At 54.8% G+C, this 18011-nt stretch overlaps 1 protein-coding gene across 1 annotated transcript; it reads right to left on the reverse strand.

Moving 5' to 3' along the window:
- Positions 1 to 249: 249 nt before the first annotated feature.
- LOC142101767 (peptidoglycan-recognition protein SC2-like) lies at positions 250 to 11661 on the reverse strand. The gene is made up of 5 exons (XM_075186179.1): positions 11341 to 11661; positions 8373 to 8431; positions 3575 to 3776; positions 914 to 1032; positions 250 to 527 (listed from the first exon to the last, which is right to left on the reverse strand). The coding sequence occupies exons 2-5, from the start codon at positions 8419 to 8421 to the stop codon at positions 349 to 351; spliced, it is 549 nt and encodes a 182-aa protein (XP_075042280.1). The 5' UTR covers positions 8422 to 8431; positions 11341 to 11661; the 3' UTR covers positions 250 to 348.
- Positions 11662 to 18011: the final 6350 nt, after the last annotated feature.

Raw genomic sequence — 18011 nt, forward strand, 5'->3', positions numbered from 1 at the left:
CTTATACCTGTAATGGGATTTTGACCTACATTTAACAATCTGAAGTACCCTCGACTCTATCGGTGGTACCCCAGGATTTAGAGGAAGAATCTGTTTGATTTGGGCCACTCTTCACTAGTGACCCGAGATCACCCAGCTCATCCATAGACCCTTCTCACAATACTTCTGTGTTGGAAATAAATCCTACGGAACGCATCTGATTACTACAAATGTACAATTCCAGGAATTCCACACAATGAATAAATTAATAGCTCTTCCATTTAATTTACTTGTATACAGAACAGGAGCAGATAGTATTACTAGTTCTTCATCTCTTGAGATGACCCGGGTGGCTCATCCGATACAGAATTAAGCCTGGAAGCGGGGCCAGGTCCTCACGGTGTTGTAGAAGGTGTTTCCGGGGCAGTCGGTGGCGGTGACGTTGCGATGTCCCTTCAGGATGTAGGCAGACTTGATGTAACCCCTGGTGACCCCACAGGCGATGAGGTTCTTTACTGCGTTCTGAGCTGCAGTGTTGGGGTTATAGTCTGAAGGACACATGATATAATTAGCATAATATTACCCTCTCTGGGGTCACACAGTATAGATTGGTTGTCTTACATTACAGTAACCCATTATTCCCATGAATGACTCGATTTGACTTGTTTGCACCAGTGGTTGTGCCCTGGAGTAGACAGATTCAGCAGCCATACTGTTAGTTTGTAAAGAAAGAAAACTGTCTGTAGCTTCCTGAATAAAGAATTGAAAGCTCCTGAGACATATCCTATTGTGTGTGTAACACATGGTCTGCTGGACAATTCAGATGGATTATTATGTGAGGATGACTGGTCCCCTGTAGGCGTCGGACCGTGTGAAGACGGCTAAATTCCATAAACATCATTATATAGCGTTAAACATATCTGTCCTGACTTACTCATAAAGGAGCCAAAGACGCTGATTCCGATGGAGTTGGAATTGTAGTTTGGGGCATGAGCCCCCACGGATGTCCAGCCACGGCCCTCGTACACGTTGCCGTCCTCTCCCACAAGGAAGCTGTGAGACAATTCAACGTACGTTATTGGTGAGGAAAGTAACCAATATCAGGCTGATAACAGATAATCACACTTTGCTGTCTGCTGTAGTAAATGGAAACGTATATATTATATATATCTCAATGTTTCACTGTAGATTTGTATATAACAAAAAATTCATTACTAATGTATATAATACGGTAACTGATGTGACTTCATCATCAGAAGTCTCATCCCTTATACAAAGAACCAGAAACATCCCGATGCAACCTGCTGTTATAGACCCAGCCCTGCCTGTCACCTAACCTGTACCTGACGTCACCTGTACCTGACGTCACCTCACCTGTACCAGACGTCACCTCACCTGTACCTGACGTCACCTCACCTGTACCAGACGTTCCCTGTACCTGACGTCACCTGTACCTGACGTCACCTGTACCTGACGTCACCTGTACCAGACGTCACCTGTACCTGACGTCACCTCACCTGTACCAGACATCACCTGTACCAGACGTCACCTGTACCAGACGTCACCTGTACCTGACATCACCTCACCTGTACCAGACGTCACCTGTACCTGACGTCACCTGTACCTGACGTCACCTCACCTGTACCAGATGTCACCTCACCTGTACCAGACGTCACCTTTACCTGACGTCACCTCACCTGTACCAGACGTCACCTGTACCTGACGTCACCTCACCTGTACCTGACGTCACCTGTACCTGACGTCACCTCTCCTGTACCAGACGTCACCTGTACCAGATGCCACCTGTACCTGTCGTCACCTGTACCTGACCTCACCTGTACCTGACGTCACCTGTACCAGACGTCACCTCACCTGTACCAGATGTCACCTGTACCTGACGTCACCTTACCTGTACCTGACGTCACCTGTACCAGACGTCACCTCACCTGTACCTGACGTCACCTCACCTGTACCAGACGTCACCTGTACCTGACGTCACCTCACCTGTACCAGACATCACCTGTACCTGACGTCACCTGTACCTGACATCACCTCACCTGTACCAGACATCACCTGTACCTGACGTCACCTCACCTGTACCTGACGTCACCTCACCTGTACCAGACGTCACCTGTACCAGACGTCACCTCACCTGTACCTGACGTCACCTGTACCTGACATCACCTCACCTGTACCAGACATCACCTGTACCTGTCGTCACCTGTACCTGACCTCACCTGTACCTGACGTCACCTGTACCTGACATCACCTCACCTGTACCAGACGTCACCTGTACCAGACGTCACCTGTACCTGACGTCACCTCACCTGTACCAGATGTCACCTGTACCTGACGTCACCTGTACCTGACATCACCTCACCTGTACCTGACGTCACCTGTACCAGACGTCACCTGTACCTGACGTCACCTGTACCTGACGTCACCTCACCTGTACCAGATGTCACCTCACCTGTACCAGACGTCACCTTTACCTGACGTCACCTCACCTGTACCAGACGTCACCTGTACCTGACGTCACCTCACCTGTACCTGACGTCACCTCACCTGTACCAGACGTCACCTGTACCTGACGTCACCTGTACCTGACGTCACCTCACCTGTACCAGATGTCACCTCACCTGTACCAGACGTCACCTTTACCTGACGTCACCTCACCTGTACCAGACGTCACCTGTACCTGACGTCACCTCACCTGTACCTGACGTCACCTGTACCAGACGTCACCTGTACCTGTTGTCACCTGTACCTGACCTCACCTGTACCTGACGTCACCTGTACCAGACGTCACCTGTACCTGTTGTCACCTGTACCTGACCTCACCTGTACCTGACGTCACCTGTACCAGATGTCACCTCACCTGTACCAGATGTCACCTGTACCTGACGTCACCTCACCTATACCAGACGTCACCTGTACCTGACGTCACCTGTACCTGACGTCACCTGTACCTGACGTCACCTGTACCTGACGTCACCTGTACCTGACGTCACCTGTGCCAGACGTCACCTGTGCCAGACGCCACCTGTACCTGTCGTCACCTGTACCTGACCTCACCTGTACCTGACGTCACCTGTACCTGACGTCACCTCACCTGTACCAGACGTCACCTGTACCTGACGTCACCTCACCTGTACCTGACGTCACCTGTACCAGACGTCACCTGTACCAGATGCCACCTGTACCTGTCGTCACCTGTACCTGTCGTCACCTGTACCTGACCTCACCTGTACCTGACGTCACCTCACCTGTACCTGACGTCACCTGTACCAGATGTCACCTCACCTGTACCAGATGTCACCTGTACCTGACGTCACCTGTACCTGACGTCACCTGTACCTGACGCCACCTGTACCAGACGCCACCTGTACCAGACGCCACCTGTACCTGTCGTCACCTGTACCAGACGCCACCTGTACCTGTCGTCACCTGTACCTGTCGTCACCTGTACCTGTCGTCACCTGTACCTGTCGTCACCTGTACCTGACGTCACCTGTACCAGATGTCACCTCACCTGTACCAGACGTCACCTCACCTGTACCAGATGTCACCTCACCTGTACCAGATGTCACCTCACCTGTAACCGATATCGCACCAGGCGTTGCTGTTCATATGATAGTTCTGTACGCTCTTGGCCTGAGCAATGCAGGCGGACTGGGTGCTGCAAGCGGTTCCCTCTGTGTGGTGAACGACCACGTACGTAACGGGAGTGGCCATCGCAGTCCTGCAGGTGGCAGCACGTCCCCCCCACTGCGACTTGGTGAGGATGGTGGGGCAGCCTGTGGGAGAAGTATAATATGTAATGATCTGTCTCCTTTCCCGCATAGAATACTGTAACCTGCTAATATATAACCACAGCCTCCAGCTCTCAGTCTGACTGGATGATTTTCTATGAGTCACAAAGTACAATTCCTCTTATGTCTACCATATGTGGGGGCTGCGGGTACACAGCCCAGGTACAGGGAATACCAGCAGCGCCCCCTATTGGAGACATCAATGTGTAAAATGATAGATTACTATGATATAATTAAGAATGGGCTCTTCTGAATAAAACAGTGGTACTGTCATCATGTCTGAGAGTGGTTTTGTTTTAGTACCATTGTCTGATAAAAGGACAGTATCATTCTCATATGGCAGCTGGCCAGCAGAGGGCGCTGAGACAGCAGCATCGCAGACCTTCCATCCGTTACATAACGTACTGAGATACAGGTTCTCTGTCCAGAAATAAATAGGGCATATTTTATTTACTATATTAGACCCAATGGGGATGATTTAGAGTTAGAAGTAAATACAGCTGCTGGATGTTTAAACTATTATAATTTGCAGCAGCGGGGGGTAACATGCAGTAGATGATTTATAGTTGGGGGGGGGGGGGTAGGCAGAGGCAGTGGGCAGCAGTGGGGGGTAACATGCAGTAGATGATTTATAGTTGGGGGGGGGGGGGGTAGGCAGAGCACTGGGCAGCAGTGGGGGGTAACATGCAGTAGATGATTTATAGTTGGGGGGGGGGGGGTAGGCAGAGCACTGGGCAGCAGTGGGGGGTAACATGCAGTAGATGATTTATAGTTGGGGGGGTAGGCAGAGCAGTGGGGGGTAACATGCAGTAGATGATTTATAGTTGGGGGGGGGGGGTAGGCAGAGCACTGGGCAGCAGTGGGGGGTAACATGCAGTAGATGATTTATAGTTGGGGGGGGTAGGCAGAGCACTGGGCAGCAGTGGGGGGTAACATGCAGTAGATGATTTATAGTTGGGGGGGGTAGGCAGAGCACTGGGCAGCAGTGGGGGGGTAACATGCAGTAGATGATTTATAGATGGGGGGGTAGGCAGAGCACTGGGCAGCAGTGGGGGGGTAACATGCAGTAGATGATTTATAGTTGGGGGGGTAGGCAGAGCACTGGGCAGCAGTGGGGGGGTAACATGCAGTATATGATTTATAGTTGGGGGGGTAGGCAGAGCACTGGGCAGCAGTGGGGGGGGTAACATGCAGTAGATGATTTATAGATGGGGGGTAGGCAGAGCACTGGGCAGCAGTGGGGGGTAACATGCAGTAGATGATTTATAGATGGGGGGTAGGCAGAGCACTGGGCAGCAGTGGGGGGTAACATGCAGTAGATGATTTATAGATGGGGGGTAGGCAGAGCACTGGGCAGCAGTGGGGGGGTAACATGCAGTAGATGATTTATAGTGGGGGGGGGTAGGCAGAGCACTGGGCAGCAGTGGGGGGTAACATGCAGTAGATGATTTATAGTGGGGGGGGTAGGCAGAGCACTGGGCAGCAGTGGGGGGTAACATGCAGTATATGATTTATAGTTGGGGGGGGTAGGCAGAGCACTGGGCAGCAGTGGAGGGTAACATGCAGCAGATGATTTATAGTTGGGGGGTAGGCAGAGCACTGGGCAGCAGTGGGGGGGGGGTAACATGCAGTAGATGATTTATAGTTGGGGGGGGGGTAGGCAGAGCACTGGGCAGCAGTGGGGGGTAACATGCAGTAGATGATTTATAGATGGGGGGTAGGCAGAGCACTGGGCAGCAGTGGGGGGTAACATGCAGTAGATGATTTATAGATGGGGGGGTAGGCAGAGCACTGGGCAGCAGTGGGGGGGTAACATGCAGTAGATGATTTATAGATGGGGGGTAGGCAGAGCACTGGGGCAGCAGTGGGGGGTAACATGCAGTAGATGATTTATAGATGGGGGGTAGGCAGAGCACTGGGCAGCAGTGGGGGGGTAACATGCAGTAGATGATTTATAGAGGGGGGGGTAGGCAGAGCACTGGGCAGCAGTGGGGGGTAACATGCAGTAGATGATTTATAGTGGGGGGGGGTAGGCAGAGCACTGGGCAGCAGTGGGGGGGGTAACATGCAGTAGATGATTTATAGTTGGGGGGGGGGTAGGCAGAGCACTGGGCAGCAGTGGGGGGTAACATGCAGTAGATGATTTATAGTTGGGGGGGGGTAGGCAGAGCACTGGGCAGCAGTGGGGGGTAACATGCAGTAGATGATTTATAGTTGGGGGGGGGGGTAGGCAGAGCACTGGGCAGCAGTGGGGGGTAACATGCAGTAGATGATTTATAGTTGGGGGGGGTAGGCAGAGCAGTGGGGGGTAACATGCAGTAGATGATTTATAGTTGGGGGGGGGGGGTAGGCAGAGCACTGGGCAGCAGTGGGGGGGTAACATGCAGTAGATGATTTATAGTTGGGGGGGTAGGCAGAGCACTGGGCAGCAGTGGGGGGTAACATGCAGTAGATGATTTATAGTTGGGGGGGTAGGCAGAGCACTGGGCAGCAGTGGGGGGGTAACATGCAGTAGATGATTTATAGATGGGGGGGTAGGCAGAGCACTGGGCAGCAGTGGGGGGTAACATGCAGTAGATGATTTATAGTTGGGGGGGTAGGCAGAGCACTGGGCAGCAGTGGGGGGGTAACATGCAGTATATGATTTATAGTTGGGGGGGGTAGGCAGAGCACTGGGCAGCAGTGGGGGGGGTAACATGCAGTAGATGATTTATAGATGGGGGGGGTAGGCAGAGCACTGGGCAGCAGTGGGGGGTAACATGCAGTAGATGATTTATAGATGGGGGGGTAGGCAGAGCACTGGGCAGCAGTGGGGGGGTAACATGCAGTAGATGATTTATAGTGGGGGGGGGTAGGCAGAGCACTGGGCAGCAGTGGGGGGTAACATGCAGTAGATGATTTATAGTGGGGGGGGGTAGGCAGAGCACTGGGCAGCAGTGGGGGGTAACATGCAGTATATTGATTTATAGTTGGGGGGGGTAGGCAGAGCACTGGGCAGCAGTGGAGGGTAACATGCAGCAGATGATTTATAGTTGGGGGGTAGGCAGAGCACTGGGCAGCAGTGGGGGGGGGTAACATGCAGTAGATGATTTATAGTTGGGGGGGGTAGGCAGAGCACTGGGCAGCAGTGGGGGGTAACATGCAGTAGATGATTTATAGATGGGGGGTAGGCAGAGCACTGGGCAGCAGTGGGGGGTAACATGCAGTAGATGATTTATAGATGGGGGGTAGGCAGAGCACTGGGCAGCAGTGGGGGGGTAACATGCAGTAGATGATTTATAGAGGGGGGGGTAGGCAGAGCACTGGGCAGCAGTGGGGGGTAACATGCAGTAGATGATTTATAGTGGGGGGGGGTAGGCAGAGCACTGGGCAGCAGTGGGGGGGTAACATGCAGTATATGATTTATAGTTGGGGGGGGTAGGCAGAGCACTGGGCAGCAGTGGGGGGGTAACATGCAGCAGATGATTTATAGTTGGGGGGTAGGCAGAGCACTGGGCAGCAGTGGGGGGTAACATGCAGTAGATGATTTATAGTTGGGGGGGGGTAGGCAGAGCACTGGGCAGCAGTGGGGGGGTAACATGCAGCAGATGATTTATAGTTGGGGGGGGTAGGCAGAGCACTGGGCAGCAGTGGGGGGTAACATGCAGCAGATGATTTATAGTTGGGGGGTAGGCAGAGCACTGGGCAGCAGTGGGGGGGGGGGGGTAACATGCAGTAGATGATTTATAGTTGGGGGGGGTAGGCAGAGCACTGGGCAGCAGTGGGGGGTAACATGCAGTAGATGATTTATAGTTGGGGGGGTAGGCAGAGCACTGGGCAGCAGCGGGGGGGGTAACATGCAGTAGATGATTTATAGTTGGGGGGGGGTAGGCAGAGCACTGGGCAGCAGTGGGGGGGTAACATGCAGTAGATGATTTATAGTGGGGGGGGGGGTAGGCAGAGCACTGGGCAGCAGTGGGGGGGGTAACATGCAGTAGATGATTTATAGTTGGGGGGGGTAGGCAGAGCACTGGGCAGCAGTGGGGGGTAACATGCAGTAGATGATTTATAGTGGGGGGGGGTAGGCAGAGCACTGGGCAGCAGTGGGGGTAACATGCAGTAGATGATTTATAGTTGGGGGGGGTAGGCAGAGCACTGGGCAGCAGTGGGGGGTAACATGCAGTAGATGATTTATAGTTGGGGGGGGGGGGGTAGGCAGAGCACTGGGCAGCAGTGGGGGGTAACATGCAGTAGATGATTTATAGTTGGGGGGGGGGGGGTAGGCAGAGCACTGGGCAGCAGTGGGGGGTAACATGCAGTAGATGATTTATAGTTGGGGGGGTAGGCAGAGCACTGGGCAGCAGTGGGGGGTAACATGCAGTAGATGATTTATAGTTGGGGGGGGGGGGGTAGGCAGAGCACTGGGCAGCAGGCGGTATTTGCTATGTCCCTTGTGGTGCAGCATGATTTGGGTCGGATACAAATTCTGCACCGAGCAGTAAATCAGCCCCAATGTTCTGCTCATATCCCTCCCCTCTACAGCTACAGTAACCTGATGGCTCCTCCCACATGAGACCTATGCCCCGCCCATCATGTACTTACCATGTGTGACTGCGCAGAGGGCGGCAAGAAGAGCAAGAAGACGCATCATGGCTAGACACCTACAGGAGACACAGAGATATCAGCAGTGGTGGGGGATATGGGGTATCTGGACAGAGGGGATGCAGCATTCAGCAGGGGGGGGGTACGGGATATTTGGACAGCGGATGCAGCAATCAGCAGGGGTGGGGGATATGGGATATTTGGACAGAGGGGATGCAGCATTCAGCGGGGGGGGGGGGGAGAGATACAGGGTATTTGGACAGAGGGGATGTAGCATTCAGCTGGGGGGATACAGGGTATTTGGACAGAGGGGGAGATGCTGCAATCGGGCAGGGGGGGATATGGGGTATTTGGACAGAGGGGATGCAGCAATCAGCAGGGGTGGGGGATACAGGGTATTTGGACAGCGGGGGAGGCAGCAATCAGCAGGGGGTGGGGGATATGGGGTATTTGGACAGCGGGGGATGCAGCAAATCAGCAGGGGGGGGGGATATGGGGTATTTGGACAACGGGGGAGGCAGCAATCAGCAGGGGTGGGGGATATGGGGTATTTGGACAGGGGGGGAGGCAGCAATCAGCAGGGGTGGGGGATACGGGGTATTTGGACAGCGGGGGAGGCAGCAATCAGCAGGGGTGGGGGGATATGGGGTATTTGGACAGCGGGGGAGGCAGCAATCAGCAGGGGTGGGGGATATGGGGTATTTGGACAGAGGGGATGCAGCAATCAGCAGGGGTGGGGGGATATGGGGTATTTGGACAGCGGGGGAGGCAGCGTTCAGCAGGGGTGGGGGATATGAGGTATTTGGACAGCGGGGGAGGCAGCAATCAGCAGGGGTGGGGGATACAGGGTATTTGGACAGAGGGGAGATGCTGCAATCGGCAGGGGTGGGGGATATGGGGTATTTGGACAGGGGGGGAGGCAGCAATCAGCAGGGGTGGGGGATATGGGGTATTTGGACAGCTGGGGGGGCAGCGTTCAGCAGGGGTGGGGGATATGGGGTATTTGGACAGCGGGGGGAGGCAGCAATCAGCAGGGGTGGGGGATATGGGGTATTTGGACAGCGGGGGAGGCAGCAATCAGCAGGGGTGGGGGATATGGGGTATTTGGACAGAGGGGATGCAGCAATCAGCAGGGGTGGGGGATATGGGGTATTTGGACAGCGGGGGAGGCAGCAATCAGCAGGGGTGGGGGATATGGGGTATTTGGACAGCGGGGGAGGCAGCAATCAGCAGGGGGTGGGGGATATGGGGTATTTGGACAGCGGGGGAGGCAGCAATCAGCAGGGGTGGGGGATATGGGGTATTTGGACAGAGGGGGAGGCAGCGTTCAGCAGGGGTGGGGGATATGGGGTATTTGGACAGCGGGGGAGCAGCAATCAGCAGGGGGGGGGATATGGGGTATTTGGACAGGGGGGGATGCAGCGTTCAGCAGGGGTGGGGGATATGGGGTATTTGGACAGCGGGGGAGGCAGCGTTCAGCAGGGGTGGGGGATATGGGGTATTTGGACAGCGGGGGGATGCAGCAATCAGCAGGGGTGGGGGATATGGGGTATTTGGACAGGGGGGGATGCAGCGTTCAGCAGGGGTGGGGGATATGGGGTATTTGGACAGCGGGGGATGCAGCAATCAGCAGGGGTGGGGGATATGGGGTATTTGGACAGGGGGGATGCAGCGTTCAGCAGGGGTGGGGGATATGGGGTATTTGGACAGAGGGGATGCAGCAATCAGCAGGGGTGGGGGATATGGGGTATTTGGACAGAGGGGATGCAGCAATCAGCAGGGGTGGGGGATATGGGGTATTTGGACAGAGGGGGAGGCAGCAATCAGCAGGGGTGGGGGATATGGGGTATTTGGACAGCGGGGGATGCAGCAATCAGCAGGGGTGGGGGGATATGGGGTATTTGGACAGAGGGGATGCAGCAATCAGCAGGGGTGGGGGATACAGGGTATTTGGACAGCGGGGGAGGCAGCAATCAGCAGGGGTGGGGGATATGGGGTATTTGGACAGGGGGGAGGCAGCAATCAGCAGGGGTGGGGGATATGGGGTATTTGGACAGGGGGGGAGGCAGCGTTCAGCAGGGGGTGGGGGATATGGGGTATTTGGACAGGGGGGGAGGCAGCGTTCAGCAGGGGTGGGGGATATGGGGTATTTGGACAGGGGGGGAGGCAGCGTTCAGCAGGGGTGGGGGATATGGGGTATTTGGACAGAGGGGATGCAGCAATCAGCAGGGGTGGGGGATACAGGGTATTTGGACAGAGGGGATGCAGCAATCAGCAGGGGTGGGGGATATGGGGTATTTGGACAGGGGGGAGGCAGCAATCAGCAGGGGTGGGGGATATGGGGTATTTGGACAGCGGGGGAGGCAGCAATCAGCAGGGGTGGGGGATATGGGGTATTTGGACAGGGGGGGAGGCAGCGTTCAGCAGGGGTGGGGGATATGGGGTATTTGGACAGAGGGGATGCAGCAATCAGCAGGGGTGGGGGATATGGGGTATTTGGACAGGGGGGAGGCAGCAATCAGCAGGGGTGGGGGATATGGGGTATTTGGACAGAGGGGATGCAGCAATCAGCAGGGGTGGGGGATACAGGGTATTTGGACAGAGGGGATGCAGCAATCAGCAGGGGTGGGGGATACAGGGTATTTGGACAGAGGGGATGCAGCAATCAGCAGGGGTGGGGGATATGGGGTATTTGGACAGGGGGGAGGCAGCAATCAGCAGGGGTGGGGGATATGGGGTATTTGGACAGGGGGGGAGGCAGCGTTCAGCAGGGGTGGGGGATATGGGGTATTTGGACAGGGGGGGAGGCAGCGTTCAGCAGGGGTGGGGGATATGGGGTATTTGGACAGCGGGGGAGGCAGCAATCAGCAGGGGTGGGGGATATGGGGTATTTGGACAGCTGGGGGGGCAGCGTTCAGCAGGGGAAGGGGGGGGGGTTACTGGGCAGTAGTTTTCTTCTGAACCTCTTACCTCTGTCTGGTATCTCCTGTCTGCGTCCTGCTCACTCCTCTATTTATCCCCCCCGGGGGTGGGTGTGGTGCGGGTCACGGGTAACCTTGTGAGAACAGGTGATGTGATAACTATCAGGTAATGTTACAGGTGAGGGTGACAGATCCAGTGGGATTTAGGAGTCTCCCCACATTACCTGCACCCTGTATTATAGATCAGTGAGACCAGCACATAGGAACGGTGGGTGTACAGTGATGTGCAGAACATTGCACCGCTCTCTGCAGCACATCTCTCCTCTGCACACCTCACTGCGTTCTGCACGCGGCTCTGTGTCCCTGAGTCTCTGATAAGAGGCAGCAGAAATAGAGACATTTATTTTTGGTTGAGTTGTTTGTACCGAGAGCCGCACATTCTGCGTTCTATTAATCAGAACGTATGTTTATATGTCACCTGCTCTTTTCCAACACAACAACAACAAATAGAATCACCTGTAGATGTCGGTGAGGTCAATAACCTGCAATCACAAATGTATGGAGAAAAATAACAAATGTATCAAACGTATTCATACAAAACACCAATAATATCACTATTCACATTTATTTATTCATCAGTGATTAGCTCGAAATATTCTGTAATGTCAGCTAAAATATAGAACAACTCTAAAACGTTTTCTTAATTGATTGCAATTAACGAACACAACAGTTACATAATATTAAATCTTTTCCTATAATGCACCTAAATAAACCTAGTGAAATTTTGTCATTACATCATTAATTGATTGGAATTCACGTGGGTACAAGTAAAGTGTTTGAAATGATTTGATATTAAATGGCACACAGTTAGTGCATTGCCAATCAAGCTTCATCATGAAGATCAAATAACATTAATAGCAAATTGCAGGAAAGCACCAATCAGGGGAAGGATATGATAATGTTTCAAAGACTTTTAATATCCCATGGAACCCTGCAATAAAGCAATATAGAGAATATAGAGCCCTGTTATAAAGAAACTCTCAAATTCCCTCCCCATCCCTCAGCTCCCATGCCCATCCAAACGTCTCAAGAGAATTGTCTAAACTCGCCTCACACAACCTATTGGTCCTCTTCAGTCAGGTTTTTGTTCTCAAGACTGCGCTGACCAAGGTTGTCAATGATTTGATAACTGCAAAAACTAAAGACCATTACTCTCTTATAATGCTCCTGGATCTCTCTGCTGCATTTGACACTGTTGACCACTCTCTCCTCATACAGACGCTACAATCCCTAGGACTTCAAGACACTGTCCTATCCTGTTTCCTGAAAGTGGGACCTGGCACAGTGTGGGGGAGGGGAAGCACTGGAAGTGGGACCTGGCACAGTGTGGGGGAGGGGAAGCACTGGAAGTGGCACTTGGTACAATATGGGGGGAGGGGAAGCACTGGAAGTGGGGCCTGGCACAGTGTGGGGGAGGGGAAGCACTGGAAGTGGGACCTGGCACAGTGTGGGGGAGGGGAAGCACTGGAAGCGGGACCTGGCACAGTGTGGGGGAAGGGAAGCACTGGAAGCGGGACCTGGCACAGTGTGGGGGAGGGGAAGCACTGGAAGCGGGACCTGGCACAGTGTGGGGGAGGGGAAGCACTGGAAGCGGGATCTGGTACAGTATGGGGGAGGGGAAGCACTGGAAGCGGGACCTGGCACAGTGTGGGGGAGGGGAAGCACTGGAAGCGGGACCTGGCACAGTGTGGGGGAGGGGAAACACTGGAAGCGGGACCTGGCACAGTGTGGGGGAGGGGAAGCACTGGAAGTGGAACATGGTAAAGTATGGGGGGAGGGGAAGCACTGGAAGCGGGACCTGGCACAGTGTGGGGGAGGGGAAGCACTGGAAGCGGGATCTGGTACAGTATGGGGGAGGGGAAGCACTGGAAGCGGGACCTGGTACAGTATGGGGGGAGGGGAAGCACTGGAAGCGGGACCTGGCACAGTGTGGGGTAGGGGAAGCACTGGAAGTGGAACATGGTAAAGTACCTGGCACAGTGTGGGGGAGGGGAAGCACTGGAAGCGGGACCTGGCACAGTGTGGGGGAGGGGAAGCACTGGAAGTGGGACCTGGCACAGTGTGGGGGAGGGGAAGCACTGGAAGTGGCACTTGGTACAATATGGGGGGAGGGGAAGCACTGGAAGTGGGGCCTGGCACAGTGTGGGGGAGGGGAAGCACTGGAAGTGGGACCTGGCACAGTGTGGGGGAGGGGAAGCACTGGAAGCGGGACCTGGCACAGTGTGGGGGAAGGGAAGCACTGGAAGCGGGACCTGGCACAGTGTGGGGGAGGGGAAGCACTGGAAGCGGGACCTGGCACAGTGTGGGGGAGGGGAAGCACTGGAAGCGGGATCTGGTACAGTATGGGGGAGGGGAAGCACTGGAAGCGGGACCTGGCACAGTGTGGGGGAGGGGAAGCACTGGAAGCGGGACCTGGCACAGTGTGGGGGAGGGGAAACACTGGAAGCGGGACCTGGCACAGTGTGGGGGAGGGGAAGCACTGGAAGTGGAACATGGTAAAGTATGGGGGGAGGGGAAGCACTGGAAGCGGGACCTGGCACAGTGTGGGGGAGGGGAAGCACTGGAAGCGGGATCTGGTACAGTATGGGGGAGGGGAAGCACTGGAAGCGGGACCTGGTACAGTATGGGGGGAGGGGAAGCACTGGAAGCGGGACCTGGCACAGTGTGGGGTAGGGGAAGCACTGGAAGTGGAACATGGTAAAGTATGGGGGGAGGGGAAGCACTGGAAGCGGGACCTGGCACAGTGTGGGGGAGGGGAAGCACTGGAAGCGGGACCTGGCACAGTGTGGGGGAGGGGAAGCACTGGAAGTGGGACCTGGCACAGTGTGGGGGAGGGGAAGCACTGGAAGCGGGACCTGGCACAGTATGGGGGAGGGGAAGCACTGGAAGCGGGACCTGGCACAGTATGGGGGAGGGGAAGCACTGGAAGCGGGACCTGGCACAGTGTGGGGGAGGGGAAGCACTGGAAGCGGGACCTGGCACAGTGTGGGGGAGGGGAAGCACTGGAAGCGGGACCTGGCACAGTGTGGGGGAGGGGAAGCACTGGAAGTGGAACATGGTAAAGTATGGGGGGAGGGGAAGCACTGGAAGCGGGACCTGGCACAGTGTGGGGGAGGGGAAGCACTGGAAGCGGGATCTGGTACAGTATGGGGGAGGGGAAGCACTGGAAGCGGGACCTGGTACAGTATGGGGGGAGGGGAAGCACTGGAAGCGGGACCTGGCACAGTGTGGGGGAGGGGAAGCACTGGAAGTGGAACATGGTAAAGTATGGGGGGAGGGGAAGCACTGGAAGCGGGACCTGGCACAGTGTGGGGGAGGGGAAGCACTGGAAGCGGGACCTGGCACAGTGTGGGGGAGGGGAAGCACTGGAAGTGGGACCTGGCACAGTGTGGGGGAGGGGAAGCACTGGAAGTGGGACCTGGCACAGTGTGGGGGAGGGGAAGCACTGGAAGCGGGACCTGGCACAGTGTGGGGGAGGGGAAGCACTGGAAGCGGGACCTGGCACAGTGTGGGGGAGGGGAAGCACTGGAAGCGGGACCTGGCACAGTGTGGGGGAGGGGAAGCACTGGAAGTGGAACATGGTAAAGTATGGGGGGAGGGGAAGCACTGGAAGGGGGACCTGGCACAGTATGGGGGAGGGGAAGCACTGGAAGCGGGACCTGGCACAGTGTGGGGGAGGGGAAGCACTGGAAGTGGCACTTGGTACAGTGTGGGGGAGGGGAAGCACTGGAAGTGGGACCTGGCACAGTGTGGGGGAGGGGAAGCACTGGAAGTGGCACTTGGCACAGTGTGGGGGAGGGGAAGCACTGGAAGCGGGACCTGGCACAGTGTGGGGGAAGGGAAGCACTGGAAGCGGGACCTGGCACAGTGTGGGGGAGGGGAAGCACTGGAAGCGGGACCTGGCACAGTGTGGGGGAAGGGAAGCACTGGAAGCGGGACCTGGCACAGTGTGGGGGAGGGGAAGCACTGGAAGTGGAACATGGTACAATATGGGGGGAGGGGAAGCACTGGGAGCGGGACCTGGCACAGTGTGGGGGAAGGGAAGCACTGGAAGTGGGACTTGGCACAGTGTGGGGGAGGGGAAGCACTGGAAGCGGGACCTGGCACAGTGTGGGGGAGGGGAAGCACTGGAAGCGGGACCTGGCACAGTGTGGGGGAGGGGAAGCACTGGAAGCGGGACCTGGCACAGTATGGAGGGGAGGGGAAGCACTGGAAGCGGGACCTGGTACAGTGTGGGGGAAGGGAAGCACTGGAAGCGGGACCTGGCACAGTGTGGGGGAAGGGAAGCACTGGAAGCGGCACTTGGTACAGTATGGGGGGAGGGGAAGCACTGGAAGCGGGACCTGGCACAGTGTGGGGGAGGGGAAGCACTGGGAGCGGCACTTGGCACAGTGTGGGGGAGGGGAAGCACTGGAAGTGGCACTTGGCACAGTGTGGGGGAGGGGAAGCACTGGAAGTGGGACCTGGCACAGTGTGGGGGAGGGGAAGCACTGGAAGCGGGACCTGGCACAGTGTGGGGGGAGGGGAAGCACTGGAAGCGGGACCTGGCACAGTGTGGGGGGAGGGGAAGCACTGGAAGTGGGACCTGGCACAGTGTGGGGGAGGGGAAGCACTGGAAGTGGCACTTGGTACAGTATGGGGGGTTGAAGCACTGGAAGCGGGACCTGGCACAGTGTGGGGGAGGGGAAGCACTGGAAGCGGCACTTGGTACAGTATGGAGGGGAGGGGGAATCATTGCATGCGTGAGATGCGTGAGTTTAGCGAGGATTGGGCTGGTGGAGGAGGACTCTGGGAAGTTTTGCGGAGTCCTCTAGTTCGCAGTTATACTGAACGATTTCTGAAGGTGACTTACGTCTGGATGATGGGAAGATGGAGAGGTAGCTGTGGAATGAGGGACAAGTTACAGCCATGAATACAGACCACCACAGCGGTCTGGCAATTTATACATGACCCTGACCATTGCGGAAGCCTGTGCTTTCAATATGCTTGGTGTCCCTCTATTACCCTGGTGTTTATGTACACAGTAATACATACATGTCTGAGTACACGCATAGACACACATGTACACCAACAACACGAAGACATAGAGGGATATGTCCAGTGTCACGAACGCCCGGCCTGCCCCAGATACAGCAATCTGAACAGCTGGCCGTGACTGGCGTCACCTTACTCACTTACCAATGAATAAACCTTTTCTGCCACCACAAAGGATTTATTATGGTGTCCTTACGTTCACCAAGACCACTTATTAAGGTTTCACATTTAAATCACATACACATGTAGCATGTAACTTCATAAAGAATCACAGAGCACACACTAGATTAAATTTATTTAATCTGAAAAATGTTTTCAAGGCTTATTTACAAAAACTAATAACAAAGACATACAATATGTTACACAAATGAGTTTCAGAAAATAAAATAGGAAATAAAAACCAGAGTCATAGTTACAAGTTCAGGAATTGGCATGTGAGAAGTACACATTGAGAAAAATGGCACATTTCAGTCGTGATAGACCCCCCATTTCAAAGAAATGAACACTGTACTATTGATACAAGAGATTTTTAAATCGTTTCTTGTTGGCTCTTCACCCCCCACCTTAGGACTTTTATTTTCACCTAAGTTAGATGGATGCCCAAAATGACACAGGGCTCTCGAACTAAATTATGGATGTCCTGAGACCTGGCATTTCACAAGACCTGAGTTCTCACCTCTGCTCGCTGGGCCTGGCTAAGTCTAACTCCTCATACACAAACTACTCAGAGATCTTATCTGTCTCTGGGCCTGGCTAAAGCTGGGTACACTACAGAAATTTTAACCAACTTTTTATGCCGAGCGATTTTACATGCGATCGATGGTCCGATCGCTCGGTCCATGGACTGCATACACACTAGCCTTGTTTAGGACGATAAAGGGAAGAGCGGACGTCCCTTTAGCGACTTTTTACAGCCATGTTGCCATGAGCAATGACTGTCATTTTGTATTCACTGTTGTGGATCGGTCGGAAGTTTATACACACTACACAGCGGAACCGAGATTGGAACGAAAATATTAAACAGTACGACCACCCAAATGAGGCGACAATCGTCCATTTGGGCAAACTTTCGACCATCGTGTCACTACACACACGTTAGGAACCCCTCCAGCCGGCACAACACAACCCGGAGTCTACTCTGCCAATCAGGTGTTCACTGGAGCCCCTGATGGTGGGGACAGGCTGGGCTGCAGACTGACAGAGGGTCGTGAAGTGAACCCAGGCAAGCGGAGTGAGGTCCACGCAGAGGTCAAGGGCCGGCAGCAGGTAGCAAGTCCAGTTTAACAGGCTGGGGTCAAGGGTCACAGGCAAACACGAGAAACAGTAGACAGGCCAAAGGTCAGGGTCACGGTATACACAAGTGAAGTCCAAAGCCAAGGGTCATACACGAGAGGTCAGCAGAATACAATAGACAGGAACAGGAACAAGCAGGTCAGCAGACTGTGGGACAGAAGCTATAACCGGCAATGAGGCAGCAGACCTCATTGCCCTAAATACTAAAGCAGACCAATGAGAGCCCAGCTCTCTAATTACATCAACTGGCCAAATTAGCCCGCAGGCTTGCCCCGCTGTTGCGCACGCACCCGGCTGCCCTGCAACGCCGGGACGCGGCGTCTATCCGTTG

Source organism: Mixophyes fleayi, chromosome 9, assembly GCF_038048845.1.
Source record: "Mixophyes fleayi isolate aMixFle1 chromosome 9, aMixFle1.hap1, whole genome shotgun sequence".
Classification (NCBI taxonomy): domain Eukaryota; kingdom Metazoa; phylum Chordata; class Amphibia; order Anura; family Limnodynastidae; genus Mixophyes; species Mixophyes fleayi.